Consider the following 17566-nt stretch of genomic DNA (forward strand, 5'->3'; position numbering starts at 1 on the left):
CAAGTTGGCCTTCAACTCACAGAGATCCTCCTGCCTCAGCCTCCCAAGGAGTGCTGAGATCAAAGGTATGTACCACCATGCTGGTCTCAAAACAAATTCTTTTTTTTGGTTTTTCGAGACAGGGTTTCTTTGTGCAGTTTTAGTGCCTGTCTTGGATCTCACTCTGTAGACCAGGCTGGCCTCGAACTCACAGAGATCCACCTGGCTCTGCCTCCCAAGTGCTGGGATTAAAGGCTTGCACCACTGCCCCCCGGCCCCGGCTCAAAACAAATTCTTAATGCAGAATATCCAGTTATCAAAAGATTTCCATAAATACTAACGTTAGTTCTAGGTTCACATTGTGTACAGGGTGTTACTGAGCTCTTCTATACATGTGCTGACACACATATAATTTGCTTACACAAGTGGGAATGATCTACACTTGTTCAGTATACTTCCTCTTTTTTCACTTGTTTTCTTTGGTAGAATATACATAACATATAATTTGCCACTTTAACCACTTTTCAGGTTCAATTAGTTGCATTAAGTACTTTCATGAAAGAAATTATTTGTAGAAAAATTTCAAAAATCCCAGACAGAAACCATAAACAACTCCTCATTCTATCTCTATGGTCCTTCCTCTTTTAAACTAATTGTAAGAATTCAATGAAAAAGTTTGAGAAATACTAAACAACATATACAATACTGGATGCTACCTGTCATGGTTTGGGTCTGAAACATTCCACGAAGAGCTTATGCATTGAAGACTTTGTCCTCACTGGACCAATCACTGTTCAGAGGTGGGCCTTCAGGAATGAACTTTAACCTCCTCAATTGATTTGTCCATTGATGCATGCATGGTTTAAAGGATTGTTGGGAGGTGGTAGAAACTCGGAGGTGGGACCTGGGTATTATAGGAAGTAGGCCCTTGGGGTGTGTGCCCTCCAATGGTATGCGGGGACTCTGAACTCTTCTTCCCACCCTTCTCTTCTTCCCTCTCTCTCCTTGCTCCTTCCTATGAGGCAAGCTACTTTACTCCATCATAATGTTCTACTTCACTGTAAGCTCACAAACAACAGGACCAGTGACTATGGAGCGAAAATTCTGAAATCCTAATCCCAAACAAATCTTTCCTCCTAAATTGTTTCTCAGATTTTCATCACAGTGACAGAGAGCTAACTAACACATTTTCCCTCCTAGGACTGACCTCCAGGTAACCCGCACAATCAGTTTCTGAGGTATCTTTACAGAGAACACGTACATATATACAAAGTACCTCCTTTCTTTTCTCTCTACTAGCTAGTAGCATATCACACCCAGTTTTGTACTTACCTTTTTTTTTTTCCACTAATATCCTAGGTCTCTCAGCAGGCAGACTAACTCCAGACAAATGTATGTATAGACGCACAGACACACCAAATATACATATAATTATTTTTTAACACTTATGTAGTATATTTGCCCACTCTGTTATGCCAGAATCAGCAGACTTTTCTGACTCATTAACTTAGAAAAAAATCAAGTGTTTCTTTGTGTCAAAAGTCCCATGGCATAGAATTTACCCCTCTGACCATTTCCCAGGATACAGTATAATATTATCAACCCTATGCAACAAATCCCTAGAATTGCCCCCCATCATTTTATTTTGCATTTTCCTGGTGGATAGTCATGTTGAACATCTTATTATCTGCTATTCCCCCCCCCCCTTTTTGAGAAATACTCATCCCTTTGTCCTTTGCCCATTTTAAAACACAGGACTCCTTTATATATTTGTTATATATATATATATATATACATACATATATATGTATATATATATATGTATCATATATGGTTTTCCAGTATTTTCTCCCATTCCCAACTGTGTTGATTGTGTGCTCTGCTGCGTAGGTGTTAGGTGCTCTGTAGTCTCGTTTGTCATTTGCTTTTCTTGTCTGTGCTTGGGTATGACGCATTAACTTTTACATCTCTCGGTGCTGCACTTCCCTTAAGGTAACGTGACTGGGTTTTTCCCTTCATTTCCACCCCAGAGTTCTCTAGCGCACTGTTTAACAGCGCTGTTGGCTGACTGCTATTGGTTCCCAGACAGGACACACCCAGCTACCTTCATTTTTTTTTGGTCTGGATTTGTTCCCAAGTACAATAATAGGAGGCTCCTGTGAGAAGGACTGTTTTCTGATGCTTTCCTCTTCTCTCTTTTTGAGTGGAGCTCAAAACAGTACCCTCTGGAGCAGCTTCCTTCTCTCATCCACCTTAAGTGGGGCAGTGGTCTTTGAGCCAATGATAGGTCAATAGGCAGGCTGACTCCAGAGCAATGGGAGGCTCCTGGGTTCCAAATGGACCGATCATCTTACTAGTGACATCGAATTCCTGGATGGCTAGCATCTGCCTCATTGACCTCTTGTTAATGGCCATCTTGTCTTGTTGGTCAAGGATCTGAAGGTGCAAAAGAAACCTTACCCGCCATACACTTTTAGGGTTTTAATCCACCCCAACAACTTGTGCCCAAGGCCAATAGAACACAGCCATTCTCCCTTTGTAAAAAGAAAAAGGGGTTGGGTTTCCTTCAATTGTCTGCCCTTCTCTGTCTCCACTATTTTTGTTTTACTCTCTAGTTAACTTTGCATAGAACAGCTTCACCAGTAGGACCTGTGCGGAGGATCCAGGCAGACTCTTCTCATTGGCGGGTGTAACAGCCTTTTCCTTGCTCTAATCTGGGGGTTTGTGGAGGTAGTGGGTGGTGGGTGGGAGAAGAGTTTGGCCATAGTCTTCCCTCTGCACTTCACACACAGTACCCGCTCGCAGACACACGCACAACACACACACACACACACACACACACACACACACACACACACACACACACACACACACACACACACACACACACGCCTGCTCAGGCCCCTTCTCCCTGTGTCTTCCATCAAGATGACAGGGCGCTGGAGAAAAGGCTGCTGGAATCAGCTGGTAGGTACAGTAGTAATCTGAACCCCACCCACCCGCTGCCTTTGCTTGCTCAGGTTTCTCCGGTCACTCCTGCCAGGGGAGAAAACATGTAAGCGCGCCTCCAGAGGAGGGGCTCGGGGAGCTGGGAGTGGCGGGGCGGCGGAAGGTGAGCCTAGGAAGGTGGCCCAGCGCCCCTTCTGCCCGGGCCCCTCCCAGTGCTCCCTTGGGGTGTCAGCTTCGACTCCGCTTGCCCCCACTCCACCCTCCTTTCGAAGGGATTGCCTTTTTTTCCCCCCTCTGCGGCGGCGGAAATGACAGTGTGGTGCTGCGGTGGTGTCATGGTGCTGCCTCTGGACTGAGAGGCGAAAACTCCTAAGTTTCGCCCGGGAGACCCAGACGCGGGAACGTTTCGGTCTCCGTGCTGTCCCCTGTGGGGCGCGCGGGCTGGCGGATCCCGGCTGCTGCGCGGCGGCGGCGGCGGCGGCGGCGGCTGCAGCAGCGAAGGCGGGCGGCGGCCTAGAGTGGTGGTGGCGGCGGCGGCAGCGACAGCGGCCCGGGAGCTCGCACGGGAGCCCAAGCCAGCCTGCTGCGGAGGCCGGCGAGCGCCCGGCGCTCTCAGGCGCGCGAAGGAGATGGCTGGCACCCGGGAACAATATGGGTAAAACGCGTCCCCTCACCGCGGCCCTGGGGGGGGTCTAGTGTCGCCGCCCGCCGGGGCTCGGCCCCGGCTCCGGTTGCTCTTCAGGTGCTGCCGGGGCCGGCGCCGGCCGAGGACACCCGGGCTCGGCGGGAAGCGGGGAGAACGGGGGAGACGGGGAGACCGGGTCTGCAAGGCTCCAGGCGGCAGTAGCGGGGCCCAGGGTGTCTGGCACACTGTGGTGACCTGGGTTCCTGCCGCTGCCCTCGTGGGAAGGAGTTTGCACTCCTAGATCCCAGGCAGGGGAACGGCCCGAGGCCTCCCGCTTGGCCAGGCCAAGCCGGGAGAAAGCAGTGGAGCGGCTCTCCTGGCGCCTAGGCGCAAGTCTGGGAAAGGGCGCAGCCGCCTTCCCACGCTCCCGCAATCCACGGCGTCCTCGGCCCGGGCGGCACCCCTAGGTTGGCGGTTTGTTCGGCGGTGCTGGCGCAGCAGCCTGCGATGCTGCGGACACCCGGCCGGCGGGATCCCGGGAGAAACTTAATCCCCTTTTCACTGGGGAAAGGCTCTTCACGTCTCTGTCCCGGTGGTTCCTTATTTCTGGCCTAGCTGTGAAAGCAGCGCCGTGGGGGAGAGGGAAAACTTGAGTGTGTTCACAGGACACACGGCTACTGAAGCAGGGACATGGGAGGCTTTTCCATTTTGGGCTCGTAAGAATTAAGTAAATAACGGCAGAGCAGATTTACTCTAACATTACTGGTGATGAGCTGGTTTAGGTTATTTCGCACTTCACGTGCAGCACATTATATATTTATTTTGGGGGCATTTCTATTTCGAGCAGGAAATTAGGACCCTGAGATGGTCGGACTCCTTACTTTCCGCTCTCTTCCGCACTCCTTATGCACTGTCGCTATTATGTCTCTTATTTCTGCCTCCCAACATTTGCCCACCCAGATCTCTCACCAGAGTCCCTGCACGCTCAGCTTTTCTCTATCAACCTGTGCACATCCAGCAACGCAGATTCTTGCTTTTGAATCACTTTTTTTTTTTTTTGAAGATTTCTGGCGGTGGGGCTGGTGAATGGCAGTTGTGTGTCTCCGAGGGGGAGTATTTATAAAGGAAAACACTGGAAACTGTAATAATAGACAACTGTTGAGTGGGGATTAATTAATCCGATTCTCAAATTGAACCATAAGGGCTGATTTTAATCCCATTCTACTTCCTCTCTGAAATCGAAACAGATTTCTGGTAATATTCCAATAGGAGATAGGGTTGCCAAATAGAGAGTTCATATTCCTCACTTCGGTTTACAGAGCTATACTCTGGATTAACCCCCCCCACACACACACACCTTTTTTTTTTAACCTCCTCCCCACTCATCACTGCCCTGAGGGAGAGTCAGTCTTCGCTATTTTTATATATTACTGCTCAGTCAATTCACTTAATGCAGACTCATAATGGGAATTAAATTTCTCTTGATTGTTTCTTACAAAACTTGATTCATGTGGTTGAAACACAAGTCTTGGAGCCAAGAAGATCAGAGAGTCCATTGCAACTATGGTGTTGCATCGGCTTCACGGCCTTTGGACATTTGTATGACCTTTCTTTCACAGTTGCTGCACTTGCATAACAGGCATAATATTATGTACTGGGTATTGTGAGTATTGGCTTGGTCCTTTGAAGATAAAAGGAGTCTATAAACCTCAGCATTATACTTTTCAATGAAAGCACTTCATTTATCCCTTATTGGGTTACGGGGTTGACTGGGTATAAACGGGAACACTAATTTACAGAAACCTTAATTTGCCATTATTAGTCCCCTTGGGATTCAAATTGCCATTGTAATTTAGACCTTAAGTCAATTTGTTTCACCAAATGTATGTGTAACTGAATGGAAACATATACAATTAGGCATAGAAAGTAATGGTGATGATTTTAAGTCGAGTCATTAATCATATTGATTGCGCTCTAACTTAACAATCTGAGTCAGACTCATTTGAATATACAACCTCACCCATTTTTAGCCAACATGGGGCCAGTTAGTTAATGCCCAATAAAAAGTGGCATAGATAGTTTTAGGTCTGGCTATACAAGTATGATTAGCACCTTGCAGCAATGAGTCAATATTTTTTAAAGCACCTTTAATTTAGTACAGAGGCCTCTGCTGGCTGGGTTGAGGCCCCAGGCCTGACCCAGTATTTGGGGCTCATATTTGTCCTATGCTGAACTCTGCTTACAGCTCCATGGTTAGGACTGGGGCAGGGTTAGGGTGGGGGAGTGTGATATGTGGAGTAGGAAGAGAGGTTATGGGCCATGGAGGGCTCTTTCTCCCATTTACTTTCATAACTACTGGGATTCCTACCTAGCATGTTGGACCTTGCAAGACCACTTCTGCGAGGCACTGTTGCAAAGAGGAGTGACATGGTTGCTTCACGAACAGATCACCTGAACAGTGCAAAGTGACTTAGATAAAATTGGTTTGGTTAATCCTTCCTCTAAGAACAGGGCAACTTGCTCCAACTTGCAGATCTTAAAATAGTGCCAGTGGAGTCTCATAATTATGTCCAACTAGTGTTCTGAGTAGTGAACCTTTCCATTCCCTCCTCCCATAAAATCTGCTGACACCACAATTAAGAAGGAAACTACAGAAGATTTTTTTTAAATCACTCAGCCAACATCATTGGCTTGACGAAGAGGAAAGAATACTGTTTTTGGTTGTCAGGTCCCTTAGAACTAAATTTTTTTTTTTCAACAGGAAGGTAGAACCCTAAAGGCAACGACAGGGATGAGGCACAAAATTATGTCTCAGATGGCTGTTTTTAGAGATAACTGCTTGTTTTTGTGTGTCTGTCGTTCAATCTTTATAGATCTTGCTAAATTTCTAGCTGTTAGCCGTGGGACTCAGCTGCTAGAAGAGACCCGAGTGTGCTCCAACTCCATTTAGTGTTGAGTTTTCCTTCTGTCTTTTGTGCAAAAGAAAGCTTTGAGTCTATGATGTGCCTCCTTAAGCTGAATGTCCAGTGTATCATCAAAGTATAAGGTGTAACATGTCCTAATGGATATAACACAGTTCAAGAGCTTTTAAAGGCAGTTACTTCAATTTTTACACTTATTTATTTGTGCGCATGTGTGTGCATATGAACATGAATGTATGCCGTAGTGTGCTTGTGGAAGTTAGAGGAAAATGTGTGGAAATCAGTTCCTTCCTTCCACCACATGGGTTCTGTGGATCAAACTCAGGTTGTCAGTCTTGGTGGCCAGCGATCTTTCTAGCTGAGCCATCTCACTGGCCCTAAATAGAGCCACTTTTTGAAATTTTGGTACAAAGTCTGTATTGTGCTAACTGTCTCTATTTCTGGATCCTCAACAAATACTGTGTTCATCACTGAATGGGACACAGAGGAGGCTAGAAAAGTGCTTCTCTCTGTGTGGAAGCATAGCATCGAGTGAGAAGTTCAGATGCGTGGTGGCGAGAGAAGAAAATCCTCCTTAAGTATCTGCCCTGTGCAGATTGCTAGACCCCTTTACCCTCTCTCCTCCCCTGCAAGGGTTGATATATGTGTTGCTACCCATTTTCACATACTAAAACTCTACTGACAGTTTTCTGTGAGCTGAAGAGGTTTGTGTTCTGTGGCTTTTTCTGTCTGTTGCTTTTTCATCTTTTTGTTTTTCATGACCATAATCACATAACATTTTTGGTAGTCAAACTTCCAGATCCTGTATTTTTCCCTAGAAGGCCTGTAAACTGACGAGGCTACTAGATGGCATAAAATAAGTAAACATGGCAGAGGGATTTTGAAAAAAAAAAAGTGATGACATCCCATCATCATTTGCTCTATGGGAGATTTGCCTGAATAGAATATACACTATGATGTTGGTTCAGCATAAATGGGTTAGAAAAGTGTGGGTTCTTTTCTCTCCACACCATTCTGCTTGCCTGACCTTGGGCTTGGTCTCAGCCTCTTTTTGCAGGTCAGAGTCCTCTGGTTGATGATGAACAGTATCCTCTGGCTCTGGATCATCCTCTTACAGAGACCAGATAATCCGATAACAAACCCATTATATAATGAAAACTCTTCCTGAAATCTAAAATCTCAATATTTTCAATTTGCTCTGATAAGAACATAATATGTAGGCATGGAAGACAATGTTAATTCAGGAGAGCAAAATGTGTGCATGTATATATATATGTACAGTCCAGAGATAGAAAAACGGTTTCTAGTCCAGAATCCTCTATCACTTTGTCTATAGTCCTTTGTTCAGTGTTGCTAGGATCCATGTGGTTCCCCGGAGAGTAGAAGCTTGATTTAAAATAGGCCTCTGTTTTCTGTCCCTTGTTACTGACCAGAACTTGGGGTCCTTGCAGCCTAACTTTCAATAGAATGCCCTACATACATGCATTACAAGTTTTATTATGTAGAAGTGGAAATGATTGCCCATCCTGGTAGACCACTAAATACTTTAAAAATCACTGAATATTTAAAAAAATATTTCATTGAAAAAGAGAGGATTGGAAATTCAGTCTTAAAATGGATGAGCATCTGTACTAGTAGCATAGGTAAATAAGTTTGTTCTTTATTTGGTCCCCAAACATAACTTTGCCAGTGTAATCTTCATTAACATAATGGTGTTATGAATTTTACTTATAATTCTTGTCAAACATTATAAGTTACCTCAGCAACTCCATTTTTGGTTACTTCGATTAATCATTTTTTAAATAATATTTTTATTCTTTGAAAATTTCTTATTTATACAATGTATTTTGATCATACTTTATGATTAGTCTTTTGTATTTGTGGCAGACTTAGAACTTTGGGTTTTGCTCTTTTGATAATCATTTTAATGATGACTACATTATATAAAATACTTGAAGTGTTAGGTTTAGGAGCTAATTATTGGAAGGAATTAGCATTAAATTCATGTACTATAAAATGCTAAGTAGGCTTTAATACCTATTAGGTAGGAACTGGATCAGGTTCTCTGTACCGGTCAGTAATTAACTTCCAGTTCTGAGCTCTCTCAATGTGTGAAGGAAGACTAAAAGAAAACAGTAGAGATAATTCTCCCCTCAGGAGGACCCTAGCCTAAATGGGAAGACATATGAGTGACACACTACAGTTAAACCCACGGTTTTCCTGGGATTTTGTGGAGAAGTGTAATTGTCCTCTCTCATGTCAATTATATGTTTGGGATGAATTTCCAAATGTTATTAGCTTGTAAAAAAGTGTTCCGGGTATATCATGAGTGAGTGTGTGATGCAAATAAATGTAATTTAAAAACAGGTTAATTTAGTTTATTCTCATTGGATCATCACAAGAGCCTATGCTATGCATACAACAGGTGCTTTTAATTAAAGAGATAAAGAAGCTGTGGTCTAATGAATTTAAATGTTTTGCCTAGCACCACTAAGGTAGCACTGTTTAGATATAAGACTCCAAGAAGACTCTATTATAAGAATGAAATAATGGTTTTTAAAACTATAAAACTACTATGTAAATATAAGATTATTGTTATACTTAATTATAGTCATTGACAACCTACCTAACCTCCATTTTTTTCTTCTATTTTGAGTCCTCATCATGTAGAATATAGAGAATTCTATGCATTGGCTATTTTTATGTTAGAATTTTTAACAGTTGCTTTGTAACTCAGTCTGGCTTTGAAATCATTATATAGATCAGGCTATCTTTGAAATAATTTGCGATCCTCCTGCTTCAGCTTTCCAAGTGCTGGAATTACAGCCATGTACCAACATTCACAGGGCTCCGAAAGATCTTCTCTGAACTTGAATGAGTCATTCACTAATCATAAAGTTCTTGTATTTGATTGTTTTCTTTTTCAGTTTCAGAAGATGTTTGCATTGGTTGATATTCACAAGGGATTCCCCTCCCCTTTAGTTGTTCACTGACACATTCATTATAATCTTCCTTGAGGTACAATGGGTAACTAACTACATCTACTACACTTTTCATTAGCTTAGCCAAGACACAGTCATACACCTTGTCTCTTTAGTTCCTTTGGTGATAGTGTTTATCACTTCTTAACCTGTCTAGTTACGCTTGTAAATAAGAGTCATGATTTTAGTACTCGTTTATAGCATCCAAGATCTCTTTTTTTGCAAGATGATAAATAGAAAGAACTCTATAATAATAGGATATGTGATCTAGAAAGCATCTTAAAGGATTATCCAGTGATCCTAGTTCAACTTGAACAGCAGTTTGCACTTGAAGAAACAGACTAAGCCTGGACTTACATGTTCATCTTCCAAGGAAGAAGCATAGTTTCTGATATTTTCAGGAGAGTCTCATGGGTAGTTAATGCTAATATCCTGAAGGATGGTTTTGGTATAACTGTTTTTTAAAAATAAAACTCTAGCTCATTTCTTAATCAACAGCCCAGAGGTAAGGCTTAGTTTTACATTTATGGCTTTTCTAGGAGAAGAAGGGTAGATTGTAGTTAGAGAGAGAGGGGGAGAGAGAGAGAGAGAGAGAGAGAGAGAGAGAGAGAGAGAGAGAGAGAGAGAGAGAGAGAGAGAGAAGATCCATACTCAGAAAATCTGGAAGATGTCAACTATGTAGGCTATTAGTTGTTGGGCTAAGTCGGTATTTAGTTACGTTCAAACAGCATTGGAAATAATAGAATTCTGTCAAGTGCAGATCACAGCTGCTTGATCATAACTCTCGATCAGAGCTAGCTAATGCTAGATTTGGAGGGCAATACTTGAATCAATTTTTCATCTTGTAAGTGTAAAATGTGTACTGTTTTGAAATCTTAATCACTTTCATTGAAGCATTTTCTCTTCCTTTTAGGTAGTAGTGATGGGGCATGACTAATTTCAGCACTTGGAAGGCTGAGGCAAGAGAACTGTTAGAGCCTAGCCTAGGTTACTCATTGAGATCCTGTCTCAAAAGAAAGAGAAAGAGGGGATAGAGGGAGGGAGGGAGGGAGAGGCAACCCCTTTTTGTGTTTCTCTCCAGGCACAGAGCATTGTCATACCTCACCAATAAGTTTACTTTCACTGGTAACCCATCCTTCCCCTCTCTTCTTCCTATTTCTTAACAAAGCTCAAGCTGAAGAGGATAGACAGTGAAGATAAACTCTGCAGGAATAATTTTCTAGCAGAAAGAAAAGAACATGCACATTTGTCTTTGTACCGGGAACTAAATCATCTGGAGGGAAACTCTAGGTTGTAGGCACATAGGCATTTATTTCTTAATATGTCAGTTGATTCTACCATTTCATGTATTTCATTAATGTGTTGTATGCCAAGCAATTGTGTTTTCTGGGGAAAATGTCGTGATTACCTGTCATTGGGTCATACTCTACCAGATTCAGTCTTTTGTTATCTTTAGCACCCTCTAATTCCAAACATAACAGTGATTCAAAAACTCTGAAGTTGCAAAATTTTCTCATTGTTTTGTTTTTGTTGTAAACCTTCCTCTGCTAAAAGCATTTTGTGATGTTGGTAGAGATTAAGTGGTGTTCTTTTTTTTAAGCAGCCATTTAAATATTTTTTAAGTGAAAAAGAGCTGAAGCTTAAGAACTCTCTGATACTTGTTGAACATTGTAGATGTCTCAGGACATTGCAAGACCTAGACAGGGACTTGCTGACCTAGAAAAACAACTTAAGTTAGCAATTCAAGCTGGGAGTTGTGGCGGGCCTGTAGTTCCAGCGCTAAGCAGGTGAAGCAGGAGAATCAGGAGCTCAATGTCATCCTTAGCTACATATTGAGTTCAAGGCCTGCTGAGATGCAGGAGATTCTATCTGAAAAAAAAAATGAACTAAGCTATCAAGAGGAGTCAAAATTGTCGAAATCCCAGAAAGGAAGTCCATACATATATGTAGTTACACCTACTCCTTCCCCCCCTCTAGGTCTTGATTACTAGTATGCTTTTTATTCCTATGAGTTTCCCTATTCTAGGCATTTCATATAAAGGGAATCACACAATATACTACATTTCTGTGCTGGCTTCTTTCATTTGAAAATATATTTTAAAGGATTATCCGTATTGCAACATTTATCAATACTCTACTTTTATTTTTTATCTTTTTTAACTTTGATTAAATAACTTTTTTTTCATTTATTTTACATACAAACCACAGTTTCCCTTCCATCCTCTCCTCCAAGTGCCCCCATGCTTCCCACCTACTGCCCTCCCTTTCCACTCCTTGTCTCTCTCCCCTTTCCAAAAGGGGCAGGCCATGGGCTTCAGCAAAGCGTGGCACATCAAGTTGAGGCAGGACTGAGCTCCTCCCCTTGTTTCTATTCTATCTTATGGATAAACCATGTTTTGGTCATTCATATATTAGATGATAGGCTTTGGTTGTTTCCTTCTTGACTACTATGAGTATTGCTGCTGTGAACATTGGTGTGCATGAGTTTTTGAATGAGCACATTTTTTATTTTATTCGGTACATACCTGGCAGTGGAATTGCTTGATCAGAGGTTAGCTTTACATTTAACTCTAGAGGAAATGCCAAACTACTTCCCAAAGCAGCTGCACCATTTTACATTCGTGTCAACACCACCACCACCACCACACACACACACACACACACACACACACACACACACACACACACACACACATATATATGAGGGATTCAATTTCTTCACATCCTGGCAGACACTCGCTACTTTCCCTTTTTGTTTGCTTTGTATTATTATAGCTATTTTAGTGTGTTTGTTTGGTTTGCATTTCCCTAATGGCTAATGATGTTGGGTATCTTTTCATGTGTTTGCTGGCTATTTTTTTTATCTTCTTTGGAAGATCCTTTGCCTTTTCATTCTACTAATGGTGTTGTTTATAGCTCTAAAGGTTTAAATTTGGATGAAGTAGCATTTATCTGTATTGGTTGCTTGTACTTTTGCTGTGATCTAAAAATTCATGTTGTCTAATCTAAGTGATCTCAGATTTACAGGAATCTTTTCTTCTAAGACTTTTACTCTTTTGGTTCTTATACTTAGATGACTGATCCATTTTCATTTATTCATCTTGTAGATTGAGATTTTTTTGTGTGTGTGTGTGTAGCCCAGGATCTCACTATGTAGTCCAGAGTGGCCTTGAACTCACTATAATCCTTTCCCCTCACCTCTCAAGTGCTGAGATTACAGGCACACAGCACCATGCCTAGTTTGCATTATTTTTGTATGTTGTAAGATAGGTTTCTAACTTCATTTCTTGTGCACATGGAGATGAAATTCTCCCAGAACTATTTGTTGAGATTATTCTTTCTTCGCTGAATTATCTTGGAAGCTTTGTCAAAAATAAGTTGGCTGTAAATATACGGGTTTATTTCTAGAGGTTTTTTTTTCTAAGTTGGAACATTTGCTGTGCTATTTGCAAGCAAGTATGACCTTGGGCAAATTACTTTTTTGTAATGATGGTACTTATTTTTTAATAAAACTGTGAAAAAGGTAATTGGTATTGTAATGATGCTTAAATAGTAATGGAAGTAGGGAAAATGGAGAATAGTTGCAGACATGCTGAAACAGGATTAATGAAAATCAGGAGCCTTAATAAATGAGAAATGAATAAACAGATGTTTGAGGAACTTGCAAAAATTATTCAATCCCTCAAATTGGCTAATGGTATTACTGTGTCTTAATAAAATGAAACAGAATGGAGTGCCAGGCATGGTAGCACATGCTTACCATCCCATCCTGTCACTTGGGAGACAGAAGTAGGAAGGTCAGATGTTAGAGGTCAACCTCAGTCTAACATCAGTGATCTTAAGTAACTATCTTAACTGATTGCAGTTCTGTAGAAATAATATAAGGGGTAGCTTATATAAGTAATTTTCTGTACTTTGTCTATCCTTTCTATTGCATTCTTTTGTTTGCTTGTTTTTGATGTTAGACTTTACTGTTAAGGACACCTCTGAGAGTCCGTTGAAAGCTATGAACAATCCTCTTTAGGTAATAAATACATATGACATGCACGCACTCTGCAGACATTTCTAGGAGGTTCAGAAACCCCTAGTTAAAACTCCTAATTTGACCTTGTATAAGCAATTGTGCCCCAGAATATGTTTCCCCAAGCTTAATTTCATAGTGAGGTTCAAGGGTCATATTGATTTGGGAACACATTTTAGAGTTGCATATGAAATTGAAAAGGTATTTCCCCACAAAGAAGCGTTTATACAGCACCCTCTTAAGGCAGAGGAACTGTGGTACTTTAATTGATTTTCTGTAGGTGTCAACATGTAGAAGTGACTTTCAGCATTGCTTCTGACCAACCTAGGTAGTTTTCAACACAGATACTGTGGACTGCTCGAAGCCCTGAAAGGGTTGTAATGGAAGTGTAGTGTCAGATGGAGATAGTCCTAGAGGAAGGAGTCAGAGAGGCAGACAGATTCAGACGGACGTGGAGAGACGAAAATAGAAGCGGAAGCAGGCCATTTAAAACCCCTCTTGTAAATAGTCAAGATAACTTCAGTGAAGGAAGTAAAAGATGATTAGAGTAAAGGTGTGGGGGAGAAAGCACAGACGTTGACAGGAGACTGCTTTCTGCTCTTGCTTTGTGTTTCTGGTTGACTTACTAATGACCCTGAGCCTCGTTTTCCTAAGTAGGATGGGTCTAGTAATAATACCATATTCACAGTCTGAAAAAATTTAATGAATAATGTATACAAAGTGCTTAACATGGTACTGAGAACCCAGTTAAATAAATACTCAATAAGTACTACGTACCTTCTTACTTTTGGCTTGAGTAATGCTTTATTAGCCATTATTGATTACCTGTTTTGTGTCAGTCACCATGCTATGAATAAAAATACAAAATTGTTGATGCTGTCCAGAAGAGGAGGGAGTTAGTTGGAAATACTGATATGTTAATGAAAATGTTCTAGAGGCACCCAGTATGTGAAATAATAAACACTTTCTGGGCTTGCAAGAACATTCATCATTTAGGGAAATTTGAAAGAGGAAACGATTGCTTTTTTTTTTTTTTCCAATGATGGTCAGAGAGTATAAGTTCATTTGTGGCCATGTTCAATTTGAGCATCTAAGGGGTATCAAGTAAAATTATCTAAGGAAATAATCTTACCTTGTGTGGAAGTTGTAATCTTTCTTCTCTAAAGGCATCCAGTTATAAGATTTCTATATAGACATACATGTGAATATATGTCTAAGTACCTGAAAATTGTAAAATGAAACTATCACGTCTTTTTTTTTTTTTTAAAAAAAAGTGTAGCTAAACAAACCTTTGAACCTATTAAACTAACCGGGAGTGTCTGTCTTATAAAGAAAACCCTTCCCATTTACAGCCCAATTTACTGTAGGAGATTCCATTAAATAGATGGTTAGTTCAGCGCATTGAACAGGTTTGATTTAGAAACATCTTTTTGTGTATACATTTATTGTACTTAAGTGCTAGATTTTGGGATTGCTGTCAGAGGACTATGCACATATCACTAATCAATGACAATATTTGAACAAACACTAGTGCAAGAATCAAAAAAAGTGACAAACTGGTTTAGTTCTGTCAGTTGGGAGATTTCTTTTTCTCTCTGGTCCACACTTAAATGAAAGTTACCACATCTGAAGATTTTTGGCTGTTCAACTTGCCAGTTTCCATCTAGATCTTGATTTGCTTTAGTAAGCATGAAAACACACATGGAAGATGAGCTTTGCAACAGGAAGGTGCTAGTTGAAAAAATATTTAACAATAAAACCAAACTGAAGCCATCATTGATAGAAGTTGTTCCTAAGTCTATGGTTGAAATTTTTTACTACTCAACTTGAGGAAATTAAAGAGTTTTTGAAGGTGAGGGTTTGAGAAAGTGAAAGAGAAAACTACCATCTTTTGTCTCTAATGACTCAGTTTACTTAGAAATAGGATAAAACAAGTTTCTATGTGTGGTAATATGAAGTGATTTCAAGTTCACACTCTGAAGAAAAAGATACTATCCTGCACTGAAAGCTGCATTTTCCCAAAGCTGTCTGCCTTTTTTTCATGCATACCCTTAGAATGGAATCATTTGAGGAAGGAGAGAGCGAGTTTGAAATATAGCCTTGTTTTCCTTCCACTGGATGTAAAATAGGAGCAGCCCTTATATCTTGCCTTGACGTGAAATAGAGAGCAATATTGGAGAATAGGGATTGAGAAATTTGTAGGGCCTCAAACTCATCACAGTCTCAGAGAAGAGATGTCAGTGTAGAATTTAGGAGAGAATGATCCATGCCAATTGTGTGAGCTGGAATGGTAATGTTAATCAGGAAGCCAAGACACAGAGGTGGCCACTTGCTTCTATTTATTAGTGAAAGAAAAAAAAAACCAACAACCTCAAGCAAGTGTCTAAAACAAGATTTGAAGGAGAGTGGGGTGCAGAAAGCCTTCTTGATTAATTTCCCAGTAACTCCTATTGCTTAAGCATCCCTGGGGAGTCTATCAGGCCGAAAGTCTCCATTGGTTACAATATAATTATTCTACAACCACTTTTCCTTTGGAAATGCTTAATGACTCTTACTTTGTATTACTTGCAGGTGAAAGCCCAGCCTCTGCGGTTCTTAATGCCTCAGCAGGATTATTTTCACTAAAGATGGAAACACTGGAGTCTGAATTGACCTGTCCAATCTGCCTCGAGTTGTTTGAAGACCCCCTTCTGCTCCCTTGTGCTCACAGCCTGTGTTTCAGCTGTGCCCATCGCATCCTGGTCTCAAGCTGCAGCTCCGGTGAATCCATTGAACCCATTACTGCTTTTCAGTGTCCTACATGCAGGTATGTTATCTCGCTGAATCACCGGGGCCTGGATGGCCTCAAGAGGAATGTGACCCTGCAGAACATTATTGATCGCTTTCAGAAGGCTTCAGTCAGTGGGCCCAATTCTCCAAGTGAGAGCCGTCGGGAGAGGACTTACAGGCCAAGCTCCGCCATGTCTAGTGAGAGAATTGCTTGCCAATTCTGTGAGCAGGACCCTCCGAGAGATGCTGTGAAGACATGCATCACCTGTGAGGTCTCCTACTGTGACCGTTGCCTTCGGGCCACACACCCTAACAAGAAACCTTTCACCAGTCATCGCCTGGTGGAACCAGTTTCAGACACACATCTTCGAGGGATTACCTGCCTGGACCATGAGAATGAGAAAGTGAACATGTACTGTGTATCTGATGACCAATTGATCTGTGCCTTATGCAAACTGGTGGGTCGTCACCGAGACCATCAGGTCGCTTCCCTGAATGATCGATTTGAGAAACTAAAGGTAAGCAATATCCTCGCCACAATTTCGAATTAATACATAGTTGTACAGTTAGCAAGAGCCCCAATAAACTTAAATAGGATAAGTATGTCAACTCCAAGTTGTTTTCATGGGGAATAACCTAGTCACTGCAAGTTTTCACTGGAAATCATCTTTTGCATAAGGCTGATTGCATTTATGTATTTCTGTACAATTCTGGGAAAGTAAGCCCATTGTCCACTTCACCAGGGTAACAGCAGTCTCACTTCTCTGGGACACATTGCACATCACAGATCTTTGCTTTGATCTTTCCACCTCTTCTTTTCAGTATATGAGTACCTGTGTAGGTGTACTGTAATTAGCATATGTGCTAATTTGCATACGTTTGGGTGGGTCTCTGTGGAGGTGTGGGCGGAAGTGTCTGAGTGTATCTGTGTGGATGAAAGATACTAATGTGGAGGACATTAGTACATGTGTTTGCAAGGGCTGAGGATGTGGCTTGGTAGAGTGCTTGCCTAGCAAGTGCCAAGTCCCTGGGTTCTATTTTCGGCTCTTCGAAACAACAAAAAATGCCTAGTCGGTATAGCAAAGAAAAGAACACTTGGCATTAACCATTGCAAATTGCCTTTGAGCACTTAACTTAGAGCTAATTCTTATACCAACGTATCACCAAGTCAGGAGGTGTGGTTAAGCATCTGAACTAAAAATTTAAACTGAAAGTAATGACTGTTAACTTAGTATTTGCTCTTGTGCCCGTGTTTGTTATTGTAGGCCCAGGCTAAAATACTCGTTTGCAGTCTCCATCTTAGAAGTGCCAAGCCTTTGAC

The 17566-nt window shown here is 41.5% G+C and overlaps 1 protein-coding gene across 3 annotated transcripts in view; it reads left to right on the plus strand.

The window, feature by feature from the left end:
• The first annotated feature begins 2816 nt into the window (after positions 1-2816).
• The window catches only part of Mid2 (midline 2), a 112153-nt gene continuing 97403 nt past the window's right edge, over positions 2817-17566 (plus strand). The window contains exons 1-2 of one of the 3 annotated variants that reach the window (XM_052736860.1): positions 2817-2946; positions 16048-16763. In XM_052736860.1, coding sequence (XP_052592820.1) covers positions 16104-16763 — 660 coding nt within the window. In that variant the 5' untranslated portion in view covers positions 2817-2946; positions 16048-16103. Of the gene's footprint in view, positions 2947-2998; positions 3584-16047; positions 16764-17566 lie in introns of those variants that run through there. The other 2 variants (XM_052736843.1, XM_052736851.1) reach the window with 2 other exon arrangements.

Source organism: Peromyscus californicus, unplaced genomic scaffold (assembly GCF_007827085.1).
Source record: "Peromyscus californicus insignis strain IS unplaced genomic scaffold, ASM782708v3 Scaffold_10__1_contigs__length_136768540, whole genome shotgun sequence".
NCBI lineage: Eukaryota > Metazoa > Chordata > Mammalia > Rodentia > Cricetidae > Peromyscus > Peromyscus californicus.